We start from the raw sequence: 22,440 nt of genomic DNA on the forward strand, positions 1-22,440 counted from the left end.
ATTCTCTCACCAATTATACTTACAACGAATATATGTATTATACATAAATAATTATAATTAAAGTAGTGTGACGTATATATAATTATATATATTCCTATCTGAATAATATTAATTATAATGTTAATATTAATTTTTCTAAATGCACCTGTATATATGTATGTAATCCGTAAATAATAATCTCTACTAATATTCTAGCAATAATTTTTAATAATTCTTTAAAATGTAAATTAAATGTTTGCCAAAAAGACATGTAATTTGTCATTTTGACGTGTTTTTCAGTTTCAGTGCTGAAGCAGGACATAATCAAGATAATATTACTGCAGAATTCCATTTATGTAAACTCGTTGAAGCAAGAACAGTTCATTTGACTGAATTTTATTTCCTCCATTACTTATTACTCTTCTTTTACACACTCACATATAAATAGAAGTTCAAACGAGTGGATATAACTGATAGCAATTTAATTAAGTCAATCTCTTGTTTTAACAGGCGACAAAATTCTTAATATTTTAAGAAATCCTTCCTCATATACGTACATAAGATGGGAAATTATACATATTTATAATTATACAAATTTGTTCCGAATAAAAAACACGATTGGATCAAGTAATCGAACATTAATTAAAATTTTGTTTCGATAAACAGAGTTCAGATAAGTGGAGTTCTACCGTACTATTTCTTCTCACGAATATTTTTAATGCTTTATCCCCAACCACAATTTCTATCATTGTACTTGTTTATTCACAGGAAGGGAAAGAGTTCGACGTGCTGCCATATCCAGGAGACTGTACGAAATATTTGGTATGTCGGAAAGGCGTGTGCAACTTAGGAAGTTGTATGTCCACTTACGTGTTCGACCCTGCGGCCGGCACCTGTTCGCATCAAGCACGCGGATTCGTCGATTGTGGTCTTCGTTCGCCAAAGAAGTATAGCCCCTCCTGGTGAAATAGCAAGGCCGTAAAATCAGTCGAGCAGAAAATTAGAAATGTTTCGACTGAGGAAACGGCTACTTAAAAGATTTTAAGGGAGATATTGGGAGTGGCATCGATCCATTATCGATGCAAGTTTAAATCTCAATTTCGACGAGATTCGAAGATTTTCAATGCTGGAAACGAAATGCGAATCATTTTGTATATAATTTGATATGTAAAACATTTTCGAGTCCTGTCAGTTTTTAATGTTGAGTCTGAAGATCCGAAGTTATATCAAGTTTTCAGTCCTCACAGTTCTGATGAATCTTAAAACGTTTCAATTGTATGTTGTTAATAGTATTATAGTATTTATATTATATACTTATAATATCGAAAATAAATTTACGATATTATATAAAATATGATATATCGAAAAGCCATGTATAATATACTCGTATAAAGTATTAACTGTAATCACTAACAATAATCAAGACTCATCAAAATCTTAAAGACTAACGAAGACCTACAGTTCATGATTTTCAAACGTTCCAAGTATCGAATCATATTTGAATGGATTCGAGGTACTCTACGATATATCTTTGTCTATGACATGACAATTAGCGACCTAGCTATTTCATCATCAGGCTCTCTATTTCCACCGAAGAAGCTTAAAAGATCGATTCACTCGAACGATCATTCGTTCGTCTATCGTACATCCGCTTCATGAAAATGTAACACGACTAGAATAAACCCTTAAAAAGTAAAAGTGAATCATCATCTCCATCTCTTTCTCCTTTCGTATTTCCGCTGGTGTAGTGTTTGCAGCCACACAGTCGGCCTCTTTATCAGCCCTCGAGTCTGATCGTTGTCAACGAGGGCCAATTTGTTCACTCTGCAGTCAATTGGCAAACAGTTCTGTGTGCACTCGCTTTATTAGCATGTTGATAAAAGCACGTTCGTTCGTCTTCCTTCAACCCAACGCAATGAAGCTTTTCCCTTTTCCTCCAGTTGTGTCAGTCGGTCTCACTCGAACCGTTTCGATTATTCCTCATCTTGCTCGTTCCTTTGCGTCAGCTTGAGATTCTTTTTCCCAGCGGCTGATTTCTGCATTGACCCTCGACCTCTGCGACCGATAACCCTTTCCGTTCATCGTGGCGTAGCTCGTTTTCTCCGAAGTACGCCGACTATGTGCAGCTTCTGGGTAAGTATGGGACGCAATTGTGAACGCGAACTACAGTTTCATAAGGAAAACCGGGTCAGCTTGCCGTAATGCCAGCAGTATCGTCAAAGCGTCGAGGATGATGTCGCGGTATACCGGTCGTTTTCTCGTTGCTCTAGCTGTTCTCTGTTTTGTCATCGTTGTCACACACGCGGTACGTGCTCTTTCTCCCTTCTTCTCTTGTTCTTTACCATTGGATTGATACTTGGACGGTCACGTGATTTTAACACCTCACCGGAAGATCGTCGTCTGTTCCAAGAGCCGATTTTCTCTGATGTGGTCACGTGTACGGTACCGCTCGTTATTATTCGAATGACACGTCTATTAAATTATAAATTACTTTCTTTTTATTCTTATATTATTATTGTATACAATGTAACGCATGATAAATAATGTACTCATGTTTTGCTGTAACGTGACGTGTTTGTGTGTTATAATTATAATATAATTATTAGACCGTGGATGTTTATTCATTTATGGGAAATTTAAGGGCACTGAATTGTTTGGAAAATTTGTAATACTTTTGCCAATCGATATACATATTTTGTGTTGCGTTTAATGGAGTTGGAATTATTTAGTTTCGTTTGCTAGAATATTGAAATTGTATAATCAAACAGAAATATTACTTCTTGTTCAGCTAAAAGATTTTATTCTTCGCTAAAACAATACAGTTTGTGTGTGTGGATCAATGAAAAGTATAGCATTATATGTTAATTGGATGAACGTAATGTTTTTTCTGATTTTTATAAAATTCTTTTAACGGTAGAGAAATGTACAAAAGGTATGTTGCTAAAAAGAACGAAAAGTTTTACGGAAAAGGTCTCACCAAATCATTTTCCACGTAGGGTAAAACTAAGAAAAAAGTTATATACTTATGTTATTGTATCTAAAATTGTTTTTAAATTTCTCTATGAATTTTCCCAACAACGCGATATAAAAAAATATATAAAATATCCAGTTATTTGTTACAAAATTCAATGGATGAAACAAACCTGTCTAGGCTTCATTTTGTTATTTTCTTTTGTAAAAATATGAATTTATACAAACTTTCGTAGTCTGTAAAGTAAAATTGTTAGATTCTATTTTGGTCGTATCATTGGTTAAAAATTATCCAACATCCTAAACATCAATTATTTAAACAATGCCCATTAATTTTTGAAGTCGTTCGAATAATTATGAACCGTAATGTATAAATATTGCGTATGATTTAAGAAAAGATTTTTTATTCCTGTCTTCTTCCTACATTTTTTTCTGGTACAGTTGAATAATTTTTTTCTGACTCGTTTTGGAGGAGTTTCTTTCGGTTTCTTCTTCTTGTCAATTTTGAGGAAGTATTTAAAATAATTTGTAAGTAGTAAAAGATTGGTAAAAAAAGTTTATCAAGGATTTTATTGGAAAGGAAAAAAATATTGCAAAGAATGAATTTGAAATTTTAAAAATAGTTATGAGCAATTTATGATGTTTTAATAGTTAGGTGTTTTCCTGTGAACTTGGTGTATTTGAAGTCAAGAATTGACAAATGTGATAGTTCTGCCGAATAACGAGCGAAAATATTACAAAGAATAAAATCTGAAGTTCACAAAATGGTTATTTTACAATTAAACGATTAAATTAAAATACATGTAGCGTAAATTAAAATTTCATTCTTGAAAGAGATTTAAATCACGACAATGTGTTGTTTTACGTATACTTCTACGCAGTTCCTGTTTTTCGTTCGCACTGATGATCGTCGTAGAAAAGAAGTAGCTTATTAATGTGTATTGACGAGATAAGCGCTGATAAGGTGGATGATAAAAGTAAAGAATGTAGTCTCCAACGATTAAAACAGAAAAATATAATATGAGATGTTTCTGGTAGTGAATCTCAATGATGATTCACTTTATTCGTCTCTGTGATTATATTTGTTTAATAAAAAATTCAAAGCAAAGTGAAATATAGTAATCGTGTAATAATATTTGATTTCACATAATATTGTCTCTTGTTGTGAACAATCGTTATAAAGCTGGAAATTGATTAAGTGACATTAATTCGAAATTCATCAAGTTTGTAAATCGTATAATGTGGCGTATTTGATGTGTAATTTCTTAAAATACTTCATTATTATCTGACATAAATCTACCATTGTTTACAAAATATTTTAATAACAATATATACATTTTTTTACATATCTGTCTTAATGTCAAATCAAATTCTTATTAATACATTATACATGTAATAATTAATTTAGGAAAATAAAAGATTCAAGCTGATCAGATTAAATGAGATTAATATTTGGTCTAAGGATTATTACTCATCAATATTTTCTCGATTTTACAATTTCAGGCATATTACTATCTGCGTATATCTTCTTTCTTATGGCAATACATTCTACGTTTATTACGTGCTTCTTCCATCTTAAAAGAATTAAATTTCCCATGTCAAAACAAGTGCTAAATTGCAACATAAACGTCGAAGGACCGCAGCAGTGTTAATGCGATATTTCATAATTTATTTCACACATTTTCCTTAATTTTTCGTTTACAAATAGATCTACGATCGCAGAGAAATAACGACAAAACCGCCGAAACGAAGAGAGTCAGTGCTTCCTTGGTATACACCTGGCAAAGTCGATTCCAACGAAGATTTATCGCGTTCTCCAAAATGGCAGAAGGATGGAGAAAATCCTGCTTCCAGCGAACCGTATGTGATAGACGCTGAAGCAAAAACGTGGAGTCCTTGGAGAAGAAATCAGGGAAGTGACATCGAGCAAAGGACAGAGGTCGCAGATGATTCTCAAAGTACGACAAATTTTGATCAACATGCTGGTTCTTCCTTCGAGTACGGTCAGTTCGAGCAACAAGAAAATAAAAAACATTTTCCGGATTCTGATGGTTTGGAAGAGGGAAAGGATAAAGGGGAGAAACAGGAAGCCTCGAAAGGAAATGATTTCCAGACAACAATAAAGGATGACCAGGATTTTTACGAAGGAGTACCTCCTGATAGCACGGTAATACATTCACTTTTTTCTTATTTACATTCTGAATTTTAAACATTGCAAAAAGACTCTAGTTTTTAGAGAATCTTCTCTTCTCTTAATGATATTGAAATATTATCTTCTTCCTCTGGAGTCAATTGCTTAAATTCCAAATTTTTAATATTAAGAAAGGATTTCAAGTTTCGGAAAACTCTCTACAATTTTTATAATCTATTTTTTATTTTCTGTCTTAAAACATTAAATTCTTTACAGAAAGGAACATCTAAAGAGGAATATATTCTTTAAGAGTATAATTGCAAACTTTGTATAATTTTTCCAGAAACCCCGGAAAGAAAAAATTCTTATTTCAACGATTCAAAAATCTACAGTGGCTCGATACGATGTTAAAAGGGGTGTCCAATGTCCGGAACTCGATTCCACCGGGCAATTCGTATATCCTCCTGATTGTAAATTCTTCGTAAACTGTTGGAAGGGTAGAGCTTTTGTTCAACCATGTGCTCCTGGTACTCTTTTCAATCCAGACACCTTGGAATGCGATTTTCCGCACAAAGTCAAGTGTTATGGCGGAGAAGTGGCTGATTTTCCATCGAATGAGCATTTGGATTCTTCAGGAAATCGCGAGCCATTGTTGTCCGGTAGTCATCAGGATTACAGCGGGCACGGAAGACCACAGGTCGGTAATTAACACCTCCAAATAAGTAATTCGTTTAGTTGGTAAAAAATGCTATCGATGATTGCTGAATTATTCAAATTAATTTGAAAAAAATATTAGTATAAAATTAATTAACTAAGGTGTATTTCAGTCACTTTAAAAATTACAAAATATTAATTGTAAAGTTTGTTTTAGGAGAGAAGATTTAGTCTATTATATCTGTCAGTAATAATAGAACTTTTGATTATGTTTACGAAAATTTACTGCAAAATTAAAAGAAATTTTATTCAAATTATTTAGGAATAATTAATTGAAGATTGAAACGCCTACTTTCAGAATATAATTTCTAAATAATTAGGAAGTGATACTAAATTTTAATTACAGGAACCACGATGTCCACCATATACAACAGGTTTGATAGCACATGCCTCGGATTGCACAAAATTCTTACAATGTGTTAACGGGGCTACGTATATTATGGATTGTGGTCCTGGTACTGTGTTCAATCCTTCCATAAGTGTCTGTGATTGGCCACACAACGTAAGAGGCTGCGAAGGTAATAAAATATACAGTTATAAAAATATATTAGACTAAAAATTTAAATATAAAAGTTTGGAACTTCAGAGAAACGACATTTCTCGTGTGTATTAACTCAATAACATAGACAATGAATCAATATTAAGAATTCATTCAAGAATATCAATAACCCTTTGGCAAATAGATGCTCTAAAATCTAAAGAAGAGGTTACGACACCAATGGTTCCTCCCGATTACGAAGACTATGAAAACGGAAGACTGCAATCCCATACAACTGAACAGCCGAGGAAAATCTCTTGTCCTGTTGATTATACAGGATTGCTGCCCCATCCAGATACATGTAAGAAATTTCTTCAATGTATGAAAGGTGGAACATTTATCATGGATTGTGGACCCGGTACAGCCTTCAATCCTGCAATTTCTGTTTGCGATTGGCCGTACAATGTACCTGGTTGCAGCAAAGGTATACTATATTATTATAAACCATATTATAAGTACTTTAATATTATTCCATATTGGTATTATACTAATATTATACCACTATATCAATTATACCAATATTAATGCAATGACATCCTAGTATTCACAAGGGATTGGTCTGTTTATTAGAAGAGTGGCATATTTCGAAAATTGTCAAATTCGAGATATTTGTTAGCATTGATCCTAAAAGTTATACTATTTAATTTTATTTATAATTATTATTTGTTATTTTACCTATCGTTATTTTATTTAATAAAATTATACTACTTAATTCATTAATTCAAAACTATTTCAACCCTCTTTTTAATAGTAAGCAATACTCTCCTATAAAGTACAATAAACATACAATTTATTTTAACGCAGATAAACCATCGCAAACGCAACACTCAGTCGGTTCACAAACCACCTTCAAACCCTGGTCGTCCCACGGTTCCACAGACTCCAGTACTTGGCAGTATACTAACCATCACAACCATACATCACAGGGTCATTACAGACCAGGTTACTCACACGGTTATTCCAATCATCCAGTAACAATAACTCCTTCAGGAACAGATTGGGATTCTTTAAGACCGACGTGGATACCAAGCTGGAAACCAGGTGCTTGGACGACTGCCATGCCACCCTATTCTCAAGGCCAACCTCCTACTAATACCAACACACATTATGGATCTTCTAATGAACACCATCGGCACAAAGTTCAAGCACATACATCAACTTCAGGCTACCCATACTTCCAATGGCACCATCACGATCACGGACCGATTGATCAGAACAATTATAATAATAGGCCTCATCACCATTATCATCATCACCATCACTATCCGCACGGACCAATTTATGATCCCAATAAAAACACTGAATCACAGCAGCCTGCGCCTCCAAACGGTCACTCGTTTCCCCAAAGACCTGGAGACCAAGAAAGTGAGACTGGAAACTGGCCTTCTAATCACGGATATCAACACGAGCATCATCATTATCATCATAATAACAAAGGTATACCAGAGATTGTTCCTAGTTTTCCATGGCATGGAGAAGAATCCGGTCAACAGACGCAACGGCCTCCTTTTGATCAGACTGAGGACCATAAGACTTTCGATGGAAGATTTGATTATTCACCTAATAGAGGTCATGTTAATGTGAATCAAGGCCAAGAGTTCACACCTAACAGGCAGGAGTATGGGAGAAATAGTCCTGAATTCCCTCAGTCGGGATCTGATCAAACGGTCATCCCAAACGTTTACGTTGATGGTAACTCTCAATCGTCAGTGGATGACAATTCGAGATTCAATGTACAAACTGTGGAGAATAGGACAAGCTGGCAACCAGTGCCAACAGGAAATAGGTTTAATCTTAGCAGTTGGAGTCAATACGGTCCAGGACAGATGCCAAATCAGAATCAGAATCGACGCTGGGATCAAGGTGATTTTTAATTGTTTTTTTCTTCAAACTTTGTGTGATGTGGGTTGATTGACTGACACAGTGGCTCGTAAAAGTATTTGTATGCTTACTATAGAAAATTTTTATGACTATACATCGTACGTTATACAACATTTTTTTGAAAATCGTCACCCACTAGGTATATTGTGGACATTTTATATATCTTTGTATATTATCGTTCTGTACATTTGTACACTTTGAAATTTCCCATAAATCCATAAACATTCGCACTCTAGACACGATTATCGTGATTATATCGAATTTTAAAACGAATTTAAAAATGTATACAAAAGTTACACGCATATAGATACTGCGTACATATATGAGATATTTTATTTATTTTCTATTAATTGTTCCAATATCTGTTCGGCATTGTTATGTTTATTACTTAACGATCATTTGTTTATTCACTTTTTGCTCGAATATTTTGCTTTCTGGAGCTTTCGAATGAAGCATGTTTAAGTGAAATAAAAATCCACATAGGGCCTGATGCATGAGGGTTATTATTCTTGTAGCATGTTTTGTTGCATTATGAGTATGAGCGTTCAATTCTTATTTATCATTGAATCATACTGATTTATTAGTCATTCACTAAAATAAAAAAATCTTACGACTAAAAAGTTTAGGTAAAAACATTGGAATAAAGGAATTCTCTTGCAATAAGTCGTAAGTAAAATTACGATACTATAACTCATTACTATAATCTTTATTTTGGGCGAGTCAAGATGTTGATCGATTTTACGATTGCCATAAAGCAGGTAAGTATTTTAACAAACTATAACAAAATAATATAATTATTTAAACTGTATTTATACTTTTTTTTATAACAAATCACGCGATTGAATGAAGATGTCGGAAAGAGGGGAAACAAACAACATACGTGTTTGTCAATATATTGCCTTGCTGGGTGTTTTGAAGTTGTTACTGTTTCTGGGTAAGTAACATAAAATAATAAACAATTTTAAGAATATCTTTTCTTTCAGGTCCTACTAACGAGGATGGCAAAGTTCGTGATTGGGGATCTAGAACAAATATTTATCAGAGCACAGCTGATAAGCAAGCAGATTCAAAGTTAGATGCATGGGCGTCGAAAATGAATATCTTTCTGCATGGTAAAGGGCAACATGGGCCAGGTAGGGTACATTTTAATGTACTTTAACCCTTTGAAGTTCGAATAGCACTTGACATTTGAACAGTTCGTAACAAAACGGATCGATAATTTCCCTCTGTATAATTTTATCAATTTTTATTGTAGGAGTAAAAACTGTTTCGTTCAATTCAACGAAACTTGCTTATCCAAATGGCATATACGTGAATATAAATGGCACGAGAGGCCATTTTATTACGAAAGAAATCGAAGTGAATCAAGGCCATTCGAAAACGAGAACCTACAGACCGAATGATCTTCATGGGCCGAATGAATTCAGCAAAAACGATGAGAATCTCTACGTTAACTCTCAAATGACGAATTTTGATCACATACCACCTGCAGTTCTTCAACCACCACCTATTACTTCAGTTAATCGTCCACCTGAATCCAATGACGAGTCACAAACTCAAAATACATATTCTTACGGGAATAATCCTCGACGTCCAAAATTGACGAATTACATGAATTTTACGAGTTCTAGAGATTTATCAGGATCCGGTAATATTTATTTTTAATTCGTTAATCTTTTCATGATAATATAAATCAACGCGATTTCTCTTTATTGTCGAAATTCAATTAGAATTATAGAATTCGTAGATTATTATTTTTAATTCTCATGTTGCACTCTTGCTGTAAAGATAACACGATACAGAAACGTCAAAAGACCTGAAACGCGGTAACAAATGGCCTCTATTTAACAGGTACTAATTACAACCACGTGTTCGTGCCATCATCGAATCTTCAGCCACCATATCCAACTCTCAACTGGTCCTTGCTCTTTCCTCTTTTAGTAAATTTCTCACGAAGCGATAATTATTATCCATCAGTACCATCTATCTATTTGCAACCGCCATATGAACCTGTTCAGACAAACAAAACGTTTTCCATTGGTTGGCAACATCCACCTGCTCCATCCTTCGAACTTCAGCCACCGCTCGTCGAACCAACAGACCACGATTTTAATCCAAATTTTACAATCAGAAATCAACTGACTCCTCCAAATTTCATACCAAACGTCACTGGCCAATATCCACTCGTTCCATCGAGTAATCTCGAACCACCGTACGAAGAATCCAGTGATCGATCCAGTGATTTGCCTTCCACTGTCAGTAGTACGACTCAACGAATTCCAGAGACGTACGCGTCAACTCCACCGCAGAAGAAAAAGAAGAGTACCGATGCAGCTGAAGATAAAATAATTACGACGACTGATTCGAACCTGCCTACTGTGTGGATAGAAAATGAAAATCCTCCGAGCAACGATTATCCAGATATCATTGAGCCTGATTACGAACCCGACGTGGACGTGTTGGACGATAAGAAAGTTTGGAAGCCGATATTGGTTTATGAGAATAAAACTCAGGCTGCTACCGAGTCTACCGTTGTTATGAAAATTAATAAGAAGAATTTGGATCTAGATCTTTTTAATATCGAGGCCGCCCCGTTTGAAGAAAGTAAGTTTAACGTTGATTTACAGGTCGCGGATTTTTATGCATTTATGACGAATTTAACAGCGTAAAAACTCAGAGATGCATGTAACATACAAAAATGTATAAAATATCCAAAGCGAAGTATTCGTCATAATTTCTAATAGACGAAACAAATTGATGTGTAGGTTTCACTTCACTAGTCCTATTCGTAAACAAAAATGAAATTGTATAAAAGTCCGCAATCTATTGATTTATGTTTTTAAAGAAGATTACAGTCGTTTCAACTAGAAATTCAGCAAGATATAGGTAAGTTCTTGATTTACATTTTATACAATTGAGTTTCCTAAATAATTGATTGGCTTTTGGCATGAGTTGCTTTCGGAATGATCTTTTGACATTGCGCTTGAAACAATTTGAAATTTTAATAACATTCTAGTGCATATGATAGTTTATAAGTTGATTATTTAATTTTTTGGTTTCGGTAATTTTATTCTCAATTAATGTACCGAGACAAAAAAAAAAAAAAGAAAGAGAAAAGATTGATACATATCTCGTTATACTTATGGGATATCTTAAATAATACTATCGATTAATTTAAATACAGAAACTTTCGACTATGTATTATATTCTTAAAAATGATAAGGTATTGTTGTCCCAAAGTTTTATAAATCACAATGCAATACTTAAAATGGAAATATTATTTTACAGAAGAACCACCATTCCCATCGTACTACATTCCACCAGTAGAACCGATAGATCACTCCAAAAAGACTACTTTGCCAACACCAATTTCCGGCCAGGTATGATTTAGCAATGTTTTTACCAACATTACGATCATTATTATATAAATATTTTATTCTTGAGATACAGCATGTAATTAATTTTCAACGTATAAAACAATATTTGCTTCTATTATGCGTTTTGTTACTGTATGGTTAAGTGAAAATATTTTCTTCAAATTCTACGAATGTTTTTCAACTTGTGAATGTATCTTATTCTTAGTAATATAATTTGCGTATTCTCAGGTGATTCGACTTAGAGGGGGTTCTGGTCCTCACGATGGATACGTTGAAGTTCAAGGTACGAATCCTGGTTGGGGAATCGTTTGCGATGCGAGAAACAGCTGGACTTTGAAGGAAGCGCATGTTGTATGCAAACAACTTGGATATTACAGGTATTTTATAATATACCTTTAAATTGATAAAATTTATTTCCCATTCTCCTTTTATATTTACTTAAATTCTAAGGTACTGAGAAACATTCCTAAATTTATAATACTATAAAAATGTTGTTTATTTTCTATCTTTCACTTTATACTAACATAAGTTGCACGACAGTGGAAATTACTTCTGCATTTATAAGAATTCTATAAGAATTCTGATTTTATTTCGCGTTCTTTATCACGCTCATTTATATTGCGTATGTATATCTTCGATTTACATTTACATTCTCCGTTTTCAAAAATTCTTCAATATATCACATACAGTATAACGATGTACCATATAAGAATAATTTGTTAAAATGTATGTTGCTCATATGAAATTCTGCAACAACATGGAATACATGAATGCGTGAACGCGAAGTGATAAAAATTCCGTTGTTCTTTACAGAGGCGCCGAGATGGCTTGGCAAGGGAGAAATATTCGAAACGGAGTGCCAACTTGGATCGCCGCAAATTCTGTCTCGTGTCAAGGCAACGAGGGCAAATTTCAATCGTGCAAGTAAGGCGCCATGTCGATGACGATTCTTTGCTATCTTTTTCAGATAAGAAACTTCTGACGTCGCTGATATTCCAAATAAATATTGCGTAAATCGTTGGAGGATATTACGAATGATACGTTCTTAGAAATTTCGAGAAAACATTTTTGAAAATGTAATCTGGAATTGAGAAATTTCATCGCTGAGTTGTGAATTTCGACAAAAAATATTTATTTAGAAGACAGATTTATTGCTTGTAGTTCTTATGTCTACAGTACTTGTTTCGATTTTATGACGTTTTATTGCGTTAAAAATTCTCTGTTTAGATTTGATGCGATAATAATAGTAATTATGGATGATTTTTAAATATTACATAATTGTAAATGCAATATGTTTAGTTATTCCAGTATCAAGACTGGGAACATTTTTGAAGTTGGTCCTTGAAGATAAAATTAATTTTTCATATCCATCTTAACAGCGTATTGCAATATTTAAATCATATTATCAGGGTAACTCTACAAAATCAAACGATCACTGGCGTTATTTAAAAAAAATTTCTTAATTTTGGGTATTATAATAAACGAGAGGCAACTTTACATATAATCAATATGTCTAAAAGGATTTATATAATTCTAAATCAATCAAATTGATCCAAGATTTTTACAATTTGCTTTTCTCTATGATCTCCGAACATTTATTATTAAATATACATTTTTTGAACCAATAACACAAAAATTTTATTCTTCGTCTTCCAGATTTACTCATGAGCAAAAATGTCGTGTGGAGAGGGACGCGATTGGTGTAAGATGCGTACTAAATCGAGTTTCTCACTGTCGTAAGGATGAGATACCATACGAAGGACAATGTTATCACTTAGCTGAACCGGAGAGTGGTTTAAACCACCAGGAAGCGTTCGATTATTGCACGCAGAGACAGTCACGACTCATCGATATTACCAGTCAAGCGGAGAACAATTTCATTTCTGAATGGGTCTTGCAAACGCGACCGGAAGTCACGTCGATAATGACTTCCGGAATTGGTTTGACTACTCTGAATCGTACCCTGTGGCTTTGGGAAGATTCTTCTCGCGCGAAATTTAGGTACATTATTTATTTTGATTTTTAAAATTACATTTCATCCAACAAGGGTCGATATTTTTCCATCAAACGACTAAGTTCGAGAACGTGGTTTACATCGAATTACGATACAGTTTATAAATTCTTGTAAGAGTTTGCAATTTTTCGAATTCTGAATCCTCATCAAGTCTTCTTGCCTGAAATTTCAAAATCTTAAAAACTTTCTTCATATACATTTGGTTTCTTCCTTAAAAATTTGAATTTTTGCCTACAGGTATTTTTTGGCAATGGCTTGCAATTCTTTTCAAACGTATAAGTACACTGTACAACTTGTGTTATCAAGTCAATCCGTTGTCTTATCATTCGTAAAATTCAAATCAAAATTAAATGGATATGTTTTAAGATCATAAGTTAAAAATCGATGTTGCGATGTTTATTTAATTTTGAAACGAGGAATTCAACTATTTCACAAATACGAACATTGTACCCACAGTTGTCGACATCATATAGCAATTAATTGTAACTAGGTTTACGAAATGGTGGCCTGGTTGGATGGAGGACAAGAAACACCCTCCGTTCACGGGTATTCGCCCTCTTTGTATCGTAATGAAGCGCAAATTTCCATGTCACGAGAGGCCAGACTCGACTTGCCTTGCCGATTACTTCTTTTGGGATGCCGAGGACTGTGCTTCCTCTGCTAAAGGTCACTCTTACATTTGCGAGAGGCCCTACGACGACATTGGTACGAACTTTACTTTTTAATTAATACATTAACTGGCCTTTTGATTCTCAATTAACTATTTAGCCGAAGATGTATACGGAAATTTTATGCTTGTAACAGTGAGAGGACTTTCTTAATTAAAATAAAATAATTATTATTATGAATTATTATAAATTAATATTTGCTTCAGTTCGTTAATTATTTTTCTCTGTTGATCGTATTTAGCTTTTACTCATTCTTTTTAGGTTGCATTTATGGAAAAGGAAATCAGTATGCTGGAACTGCGAATGTGTCAGCGTCAGGGAAGGATTGCTTGTCATGGAGTGATCCGAGAGTTGCTCACTCACTCGCAATTCGTGTTAGTTTTTATATTCGTTACACCTACTTCCACGATATTTTATATTTTTCTACTCTTCTTCATCTAAGTCTGAGAAATAAGAAATGATTATTTTAGATACTTAATCATACGTTACATTCTATTACGATTTATGTTTCTTTTATGATTACAACGTACGTGGGAGTTACAATAAATTGTGTGTCTTAGGTTCTTAATCAAGATGTACGAGAAAAATTGAAAAGCCACAACTACTGTAGAAATCCAAATCCGAACAGAGAAAATAGGCCATGGTGTTACACGGGATCACGCGGAGAACAAGAGCATTGTGATATCCCACCCTGTGGAAATACAGGTGTGCTTTGTATAATAAAATTTCGTAGTTATATTAATTTTTAATTTTCATTGCTAATATTATGTTTAATAATTCCATATGTCAGGTTTTTTGTACGTCTTATTTTTAACGTCTAAGTTCAATTATTTCTCCAGGTTCTCAGAGATCAGTTGCAACGGGTCGATGCAAGCCTAAGCATTTCGAATGTATGCCGGAAGAGTGTATTCCTTCACCATGGGTTTGCGATGGAGAAGAAGTACATAATATACCATACTAAAATAGAATCGAAATTAAGTAACAGTGGTATGAATTAGCAATATATATTGACCTTCGGTATATTTCAAGGATTGCACAAATGGAGCAGACGAGAGAGATTGCGTTTCGCACATGGACTTTTTTCAAAAGTATTCCGAGCACAAATTAGAAGGGTACGACGTTCAAAAGTGGTTGAACACACCGTTGAAGACGTGCGCTCTCAGATGCAAAGAGGCTGATTTTACCTGCCGATCCTTTGCACATAAGTAAGTACAAGGTTACTAACCGTTAAGTCCAAATTTGCCATAGTAGGAACAATTGAACTTTAAAAATTGCACAATATATATATATATAAACATACAGTGTACAATTTTCAATATTTTAAAAATATATTTTACTTCCAGGGCGGCAGGAAATATTTGTCTGTTAAGCGACAGCAACGTGGGAATGACAGGATCCTTGCAACCTAACAAAGAATATGATTACTATGAAATGAAGGATAGAAGCATCGATTGCAATGGAATGTTCGTGTGTGAGAACCGCAAGTGCATAAATAAAACACAAGTGTGCAATGGAAAAAATGACTGCAATGATCGTAGCGATGAAAGCATTTGTACCGTAGAAAATTTAGATTATCAGATTCGGCTGGCTGGCTCGGAAAATGATTACGAAGGCAGAGTTGAAGTTAAAAGTAAGTAAATCACTGTGCACTGAATTTTACGCTGAAGATGATCAGGTATAAAAATGACAAAAAATAATATTTCCTAAAAGATTTATCTATTTTAAAATCAACCCTTCACTATACGTAAAAAAAAATATTTACAGTTTTGGGTGTTTGGGGACAAGTGTGCGACGATGGGTTTGGAATGATCGATGCCGAGGTAATTTGCAAAGAGCTTGGTTTTGGTCTTGGTGCTCTGGAAGTTACGCCAGGGGGATTCTTTGGAAATATGAATCCAGCCACCAGATTCATGGTAGACCAATTGAAATGTCGAGGCAACGAGACTTCTTTACGTGAATGCGATTTTGATGGGTAATTTTAATTTAAAACATACCCTATATAAATCACTTAGAAACTCTAGAAAATTTGATTAAGTAAAAAATTCAATTGTTTGAATTTCTAAATAAAAATTCTGATTCATTTTATAGCTGGGGTGTGCATAATTGTCAACCAGAAGAAGCAGTAGGTATCGTTTGTAAGACTGCTGTTAATACTTGTCAGGAGGGTCACTGGAAGTGCGACAAAAGTCCGGCGTGTATTCCAACCGCGTTTATATGCGACGAGGTTGTCGACTGTCCAGATGGTTCGGATGAGAGTGCTGAACATTGCGACGTGAGTAGAATTGGGGAATTTGTAAACGTAAATTTTGATATCCAAAAATTTGGACGTTTATTGGAAGTTACTATTTATACGAAGATACCTTTTTCCTTCGCGTTATTTATTTTTTCCTACTTCATTCGTCTTGTCTTCTTTCGCACAAATTGTGCGCTTCATTCATCGATAATTTTATTGTTAATACAGCCTGTAAAGGTCTTTATTGCCCGTAGCAATTTTTTTAATCAGCACAGAAACTTTACGCGTTAAAAAATACTGGTAAACCTACTTTCGATATAATATTATCTGCGATCATAAAAAACTTTTGCAAAAATAAAAAGCAAAAAAAAGAAAAAAATATAGCTTATCGTTCTCCGGTATAGAAAAATGTATTCTAGAAGACTCATTTTATTTCAAATCGATATCTTAATTTGTTCCGGAGATATAACCCCTCGATATAAGATTAACCCAGGTTATAGAAAAACCTTCATAAAAAGATAAAAACCAATAACGTATCATACTCAGCAGATAGAGGAAGATATGCTCTTGAAAATCCATTTTGTTTCAAATCGATTCTTTAATTCGTTCCGGAGATATAACGTTTTAAAGTATACCGTACAAAACATATGATATGAATGGGATTTAAAATCCTTGGAGACGGTGTGACCTACTTTTTTTCGTGGCAATGCGTACGCCCGGCCGGCAGTAGCGAAAAAAGCGGGCTAAACGTCTGTCGCTGACCAGCGCACGTGGCCCACTCGTGAGTCAGGTCAGTGAAGCGTGCGAGTGAGAGGTCCGACAGTGCGAGCGAGGCAGAAGCATAAAGCGGCAAAAATTACACCTCGCTTTGAACGGCGATATCTCAGGAATGGAAAGACCTGTCGACTTGAAACAAAAAGCATTTTAAAGTGAAAGCTTTTCTGCTTCTTGCAACGTTGGTGGCACTGTTCTGTGACTCTATACGTGAAATTGGCTGGTGATTGAAAAATGAATTTGACAGTACGAATGATTTGGTACGACGAATCAATTTTGAGGGTAATATTTGCGAGAAATATGGATCGCGTGTATGTTCTCGCGAAATATGTTGTACCATGATGGTTTGTAAGTGTAGAGATTGGGATAGTAGGTGGAAGTTTTAATTTAGACGAGTTTTATTCGCTTTGAATAATGTAGTGGAGTATATAAGGAGTTAAGATTCTTTTTCACTTAGGGTTTTATTAATTATCTATACGTTTTTGAAAATACTCAATTTAGAGTATTAAGAGTTTTAATTTAGATGGTTTTTGCAATATTTCAACACGACAGCGAATTATGATTCTACCAGATTTCAGATTCTATTAAATAAGAAGAAAGAAAATACTGATGTTGTATATACGGATATTAATAATGTTTTTATAGAATTGTATTAATCGTAATTCTTAAAATCTTTTGCGTAAATGTTCATTTTAGGCACCATTCGAGATACGTTTGGCGAATGGAAGTTCGCCACTCGAAGGAAGGGTCGAAGTTCGTCATCATGGTATATGGGGTACCGTTTGTGACGACGATTTCTCAATTGCAACTGCGACGGTGATTTGTAGATCCTTGGGATACGGTGGACCTGCAACTTCAAAGAAAGACGGCTACTTTGGTCCAGGAGAAGGACCAATTTGGCTGGATGAAGTAAGTTTTGTCGAACGAAGACCAGTGTTGGAAGCTTTTTAATTATCACAATATTCTAATATATATCAGATAAATTCTAAGCATTTATTTCTATCAATTATCAATTAATTTAGGTAATACGCAGTCCTTCGTTTTGTACTAATAACACGTAGCTTCTTTATTAAGTCCTTTTTATATTTATACTACTTCATATCGAATATTATTTTTCAAGAATAATTTCACTCATCTCAGTGTACATATATTTATATTTTCTTTCTACCGTCTTTAAATTTTTACTTTCTTATTGTCACTTACATAATTGTACAATTTAAAAGATAGGAATATTTCTTCGTTGTTACTAATTTGCTCCATGTTAGTGCAAGGTGTTGTTAGTTTGTAAATTGTAAAAATTCGCAATTTACACTTTCTTGGTCGTGTTTAATTTTATTTAAGTGTAACATTTTTCGGATTAAGGTTTTCTGTTACGGAAACGAGACCCAGCTGTATCGATGCGAGCACAATCACTGGGGTCAACATAATTGCAATCACGACGAGGACGCAGGTGTGATTTGTACACCTGGAGACGTTAACGATTCCAAGGTAAATTGAAACATTCTCTCTCGACAGAGGCCGTAAATTCTAAGTCAGATCGTAATTTCCTTCGATGTATATTTAATCAAATACTTTACTGGCTGTAGACGTTAAAGTGATGGCTGTGCTGCGAACAAATTAAAAATTAGTCAATCAATTCGTAATTTAATCTTATTTCTTGGCGTAGAGACTTATACGTAAAGTTAAATTTATATTAATAATTTGTACAATCAAACTTGCGACTTGCATTTTATAAAAGTGGCTGCAGAAACATTTACTCTTGCGTAGACAAGGTTCAATAGCTAAATTAAAGATTAGAAAATTAATTTAATTTTATTCTTTAACATAGAGACTAACATTCATGATTTAATTAAAAAAAAAAAAAACAAATTTCATATACGATCAGAAGGAAACTTGGATTGTATAAAAGTAATTTCATAAACATTTACTCTTATAGTAGGTTAAATGTTAAAGTTACTTAATACTTAGTTCAATAATGAAACTTAGTTTTGTATAATGTAATACTAGTTAATTATTAATTAATTTGACATATTTCTGTTTTTAATGTTATGATGTAATTTTATTATAATTTTTAAAGTATAAAAAGAAAATACTCAATGGCTCAATCGGTGCTATGTTGTAATAGTAAACTATCGAGAGATTTGTAAACGATCGATAGCACACTTAATCTTAGTTCAATAAATGATGAGCTTACGCAACGATTACGAGGCTTGTTTACTTGAATCCTTGACCTTAATTATCTCCTTTGTCCGCTTAATCCACGAATGCAATCACCGAATAAATAATTGCAGTTGCACTGGGAGACTGTGTCGCGTTTGCCAGAGAAGGACATCAATGATATACTTCCGAGCAATTGCGGTAGGCGATTTAAAGACTTCAATGAGGATGAGGATCTTATATTCGAAAAGGTGGTGCGAGGTAACATTGCACCGAAAGGATCCTATCCTTGGCAGGTACATTGGACTTTTTCCTTAGTCGAAAGAAGCTACGTTTTACTAACGTTAAAACTAACAAATGTCAACTAACTCGCATTTTGATAGAGTATTCGATTTTAAATTTGAATCGATTAAAATTTGGATAATTCTGAATAATTTTACATTATTAAGTTATGAAAACAGATTAATTCTAAATAGAATTTGCGTGTCACAAATTTGTAGTAATCAATTTCTCTTCCCTTAAAATTTCTTTTCTTTTCGCTGTTTTTCGAATACCACTTACGAACATCTGAATTTATAGAATTAAGCACAGATATAAAAATAAATCTTTTTATAAACAGTGGAATATTGTTATTGTAACTTTTTAACATTTTTTTGTCAATATTCGTAGGCCAGTATACGTGTACGAGGACATAGTAAATCGAATCATTGGTGTGGAGCGGTGATTGTTTCTCCGTTGCATGTGCTCACCGCCGCACATTGCTTGGAAGGATACAATAAAGGGACCTATTTCGTTCGTGCTGGCGATTACAATACAGAGGTAATTAAAATCTTTCATTCTGAGTGCTTCCTAGGTAAAAATTATTTATTAGAAAAATTACTTAAATACTTTCGTATTTAATAATTCTTCAAATATAAAATTAACAGTGTTAACATCATGAAAGAAGCACTACACAATCTTTTAATTAAATAACTTTCATGTTAAAATATGCGTTTAAATCACGTTGGAATATATTATAAATACGTTTTGTAATGATTATGTGAATACGTAAAGATTACGGAAGGAACTGAAATCGACGCCGATATCGAAGATTATTACGTTCACGAAGAGTTCCGTAAAGGGCATCGAATGAACAACGACATCGCTCTCGTGTTGCTGAAGAAGCGAGGAATTCCTCTTGGCAAGAATGTTATGCCAATTTGCCTGCCATCCGAGAACACCGAGTATCCGGCAGGTCTTAATTGCAGCATTAGTGGATTTGGCAGCATCGAGACTGGGAAATCAAGTGAGTGGCGCGTTAAAGATATCAATAGCCTGTTAAGTGGATGGTTCCTTAATTAGATTTACCATCAAAAATAAATAAATTTTAGTTACATTGGACTCAAGTAATATAAATACGAAATAAGATGTAAATAAAAAGTGAATAAATTATTAGATTCACGATATTATAATAATAAATCAGTTGACGAAATAATTTATCTTTCAATTTTTGATAATAATTCATTTTTTAGCATTTTACAAGACTATTGTAAGCCTTCTTTCTTAATGATGAACTATATATACCAGTAAGATAACAGTCAATTAATTTCAATATTGAAATGCTCAGTAACATGCAATTTAAAAAAAATATAGAAATATAAAATATAGAGAAAATACGTTTATATTATATTATATTATCTGTTTGAAAATAAAAATTATTTAAAAAGCATACGTATATTAAAACTACTATAATGTATATTTACGTGTTATAAATGGTATAAAATATTAGAATTGGTAATAATATATGGATCAACTATTAGGTTAACGATTAAAATAAAATCATCAAGCTGCTATTAAATTAAATTCCAGAGGTACGAAGTAATATCAAAGGAAAATTCAGAGAAAATTTTAGCGTGAATTCTTTAACTATTGATACGAAATTATTTTTTCTCGCTTCAATGGATAATCAGCTTCAAATTGAGTCTAAAATAATTTTCTACGAACTCGAGGATTTCCTTCGAGACTGTAATATGTTGCTCGCTTGTTGTATAGCTCATTCCAAAGATCTGAGATACGGCTGGATACCGTTATTAGATCAGTCCGTGTGTCGTGCCGGACACGTTTATGGCGAGGGTGCAATCAGCGATGGAATGGTTTGTGCCGGATACCTCGATGAGGGTATTGACACCTGCGACGGAGACTCTGGTGGACCATTGGTGTGCTTACACAACGGTAATGTTACGAAAGTTTGACAAATTAATGAAACTTTTCCATGTTGTATCCGATATAGAGCGAAACGACTATTTAAAAAGTTCGTATTTTACATACATTTATAAAGTACGTTTTAAAAGTAATATTTTTAATAGTAAATACGTCTAGTTGAATGTTTATTGTCAAGCCACTGTGTGCTTTATGAGCAACAAATCAGTGAAAATGTATTCTGCTAAATCAAAGCTAACTGAATATTAAAAGATCTACAATGTTTAATTCGAGTCTTCTGTTTTTAAGGAATGAATCTTTTATTAGAAATATTATCCTGTTTCATTCAATCACTATAGTAGAATCAATATTTTATATAGTCAAATTGAATTCCCAGTAACATTAGTAAAACAATGTATTTATTAGTCTTTCTTCTTTTTGTTTTTTTCTTTCGATGTAGGAGCTTTCACGTTGTATGGACTTACGAGTTGGGGACAACACTGTGGAAGAGCCAATAAGCCTGGTGTTTATGTTCGGGTTTCTCATTATCGTCAATGGATCGATCGAAAAATTAAAGACTCTCTTGCAGGAAGATAGAAACTAATTGGGAATTTCTAAAATTGTGCCACGATTTTGCTGACAAAAATTGTTCCGTAAAATACCCGAACAAAATGTCTGCGATATTTAAATCGTACACTTATTAACATTGTAGATATATATTAAACGTTATTAATTATTTAAGTAGTCTGACTTTAATAGCAATAAAGAATTTCTATAATTATTTGTACAATTTGTGTAATATATTAATTCGTCATTATTTAATATT

The 22,440-nt window shown here is 33.6% G+C and overlaps 1 protein-coding gene across 3 annotated transcripts; it reads left to right on the forward strand.

The window, feature by feature from the left end:
- Positions 1 to 1,823: 1,823 nt before the first annotated feature.
- LOC126914990 (uncharacterized) lies at positions 1,824 to 22,404 on the forward strand. 3 transcript variants are annotated; one of them, XM_050719320.1, is made up of 28 exons: positions 1,824 to 2,112; positions 4,658 to 5,116; positions 5,424 to 5,777; positions 6,141 to 6,312; positions 6,478 to 6,756; positions 7,137 to 8,195; positions 9,197 to 9,346; positions 9,469 to 9,861; positions 10,065 to 10,817; positions 11,502 to 11,593; positions 11,819 to 11,967; positions 12,404 to 12,514; positions 13,247 to 13,591; positions 14,095 to 14,309; positions 14,534 to 14,646; positions 14,833 to 14,977; positions 15,112 to 15,212; positions 15,302 to 15,477; positions 15,616 to 15,902; positions 16,037 to 16,244; positions 16,361 to 16,544; positions 17,976 to 18,188; positions 18,642 to 18,767; positions 19,571 to 19,732; positions 20,106 to 20,255; positions 20,490 to 20,721; positions 21,468 to 21,647; positions 22,075 to 22,404. In XM_050719320.1, exons 1-28 carry the CDS (start codon positions 2,098 to 2,100, stop codon positions 22,209 to 22,211), a joined length of 6,960 nt encoding a protein of 2,319 aa, XP_050575277.1. In that variant the 5' UTR covers positions 1,824 to 2,097; the 3' UTR covers positions 22,212 to 22,404. The 3 variants fall into 3 exon arrangements, with proteins under 3 accessions (XP_050575277.1, XP_050575276.1, XP_050575278.1); XM_050719319.1 differs by lacking the exon at positions 1,824 to 2,112 and adding an exon at positions 2,119 to 2,284; XM_050719321.1 differs by lacking the exons at positions 1,824 to 2,112; positions 9,197 to 9,346; positions 9,469 to 9,861; positions 10,065 to 10,817 and adding an exon at positions 2,119 to 2,284.
- Positions 22,405 to 22,440: the final 36 nt, after the last annotated feature.

The sequence above is a fragment of the Bombus affinis genome, chromosome 3 (assembly GCF_024516045.1).
Source record: "Bombus affinis isolate iyBomAffi1 chromosome 3, iyBomAffi1.2, whole genome shotgun sequence".
In the NCBI taxonomy this organism is placed as follows: Eukaryota; Metazoa; Arthropoda; class Insecta; order Hymenoptera; family Apidae; genus Bombus; species Bombus affinis.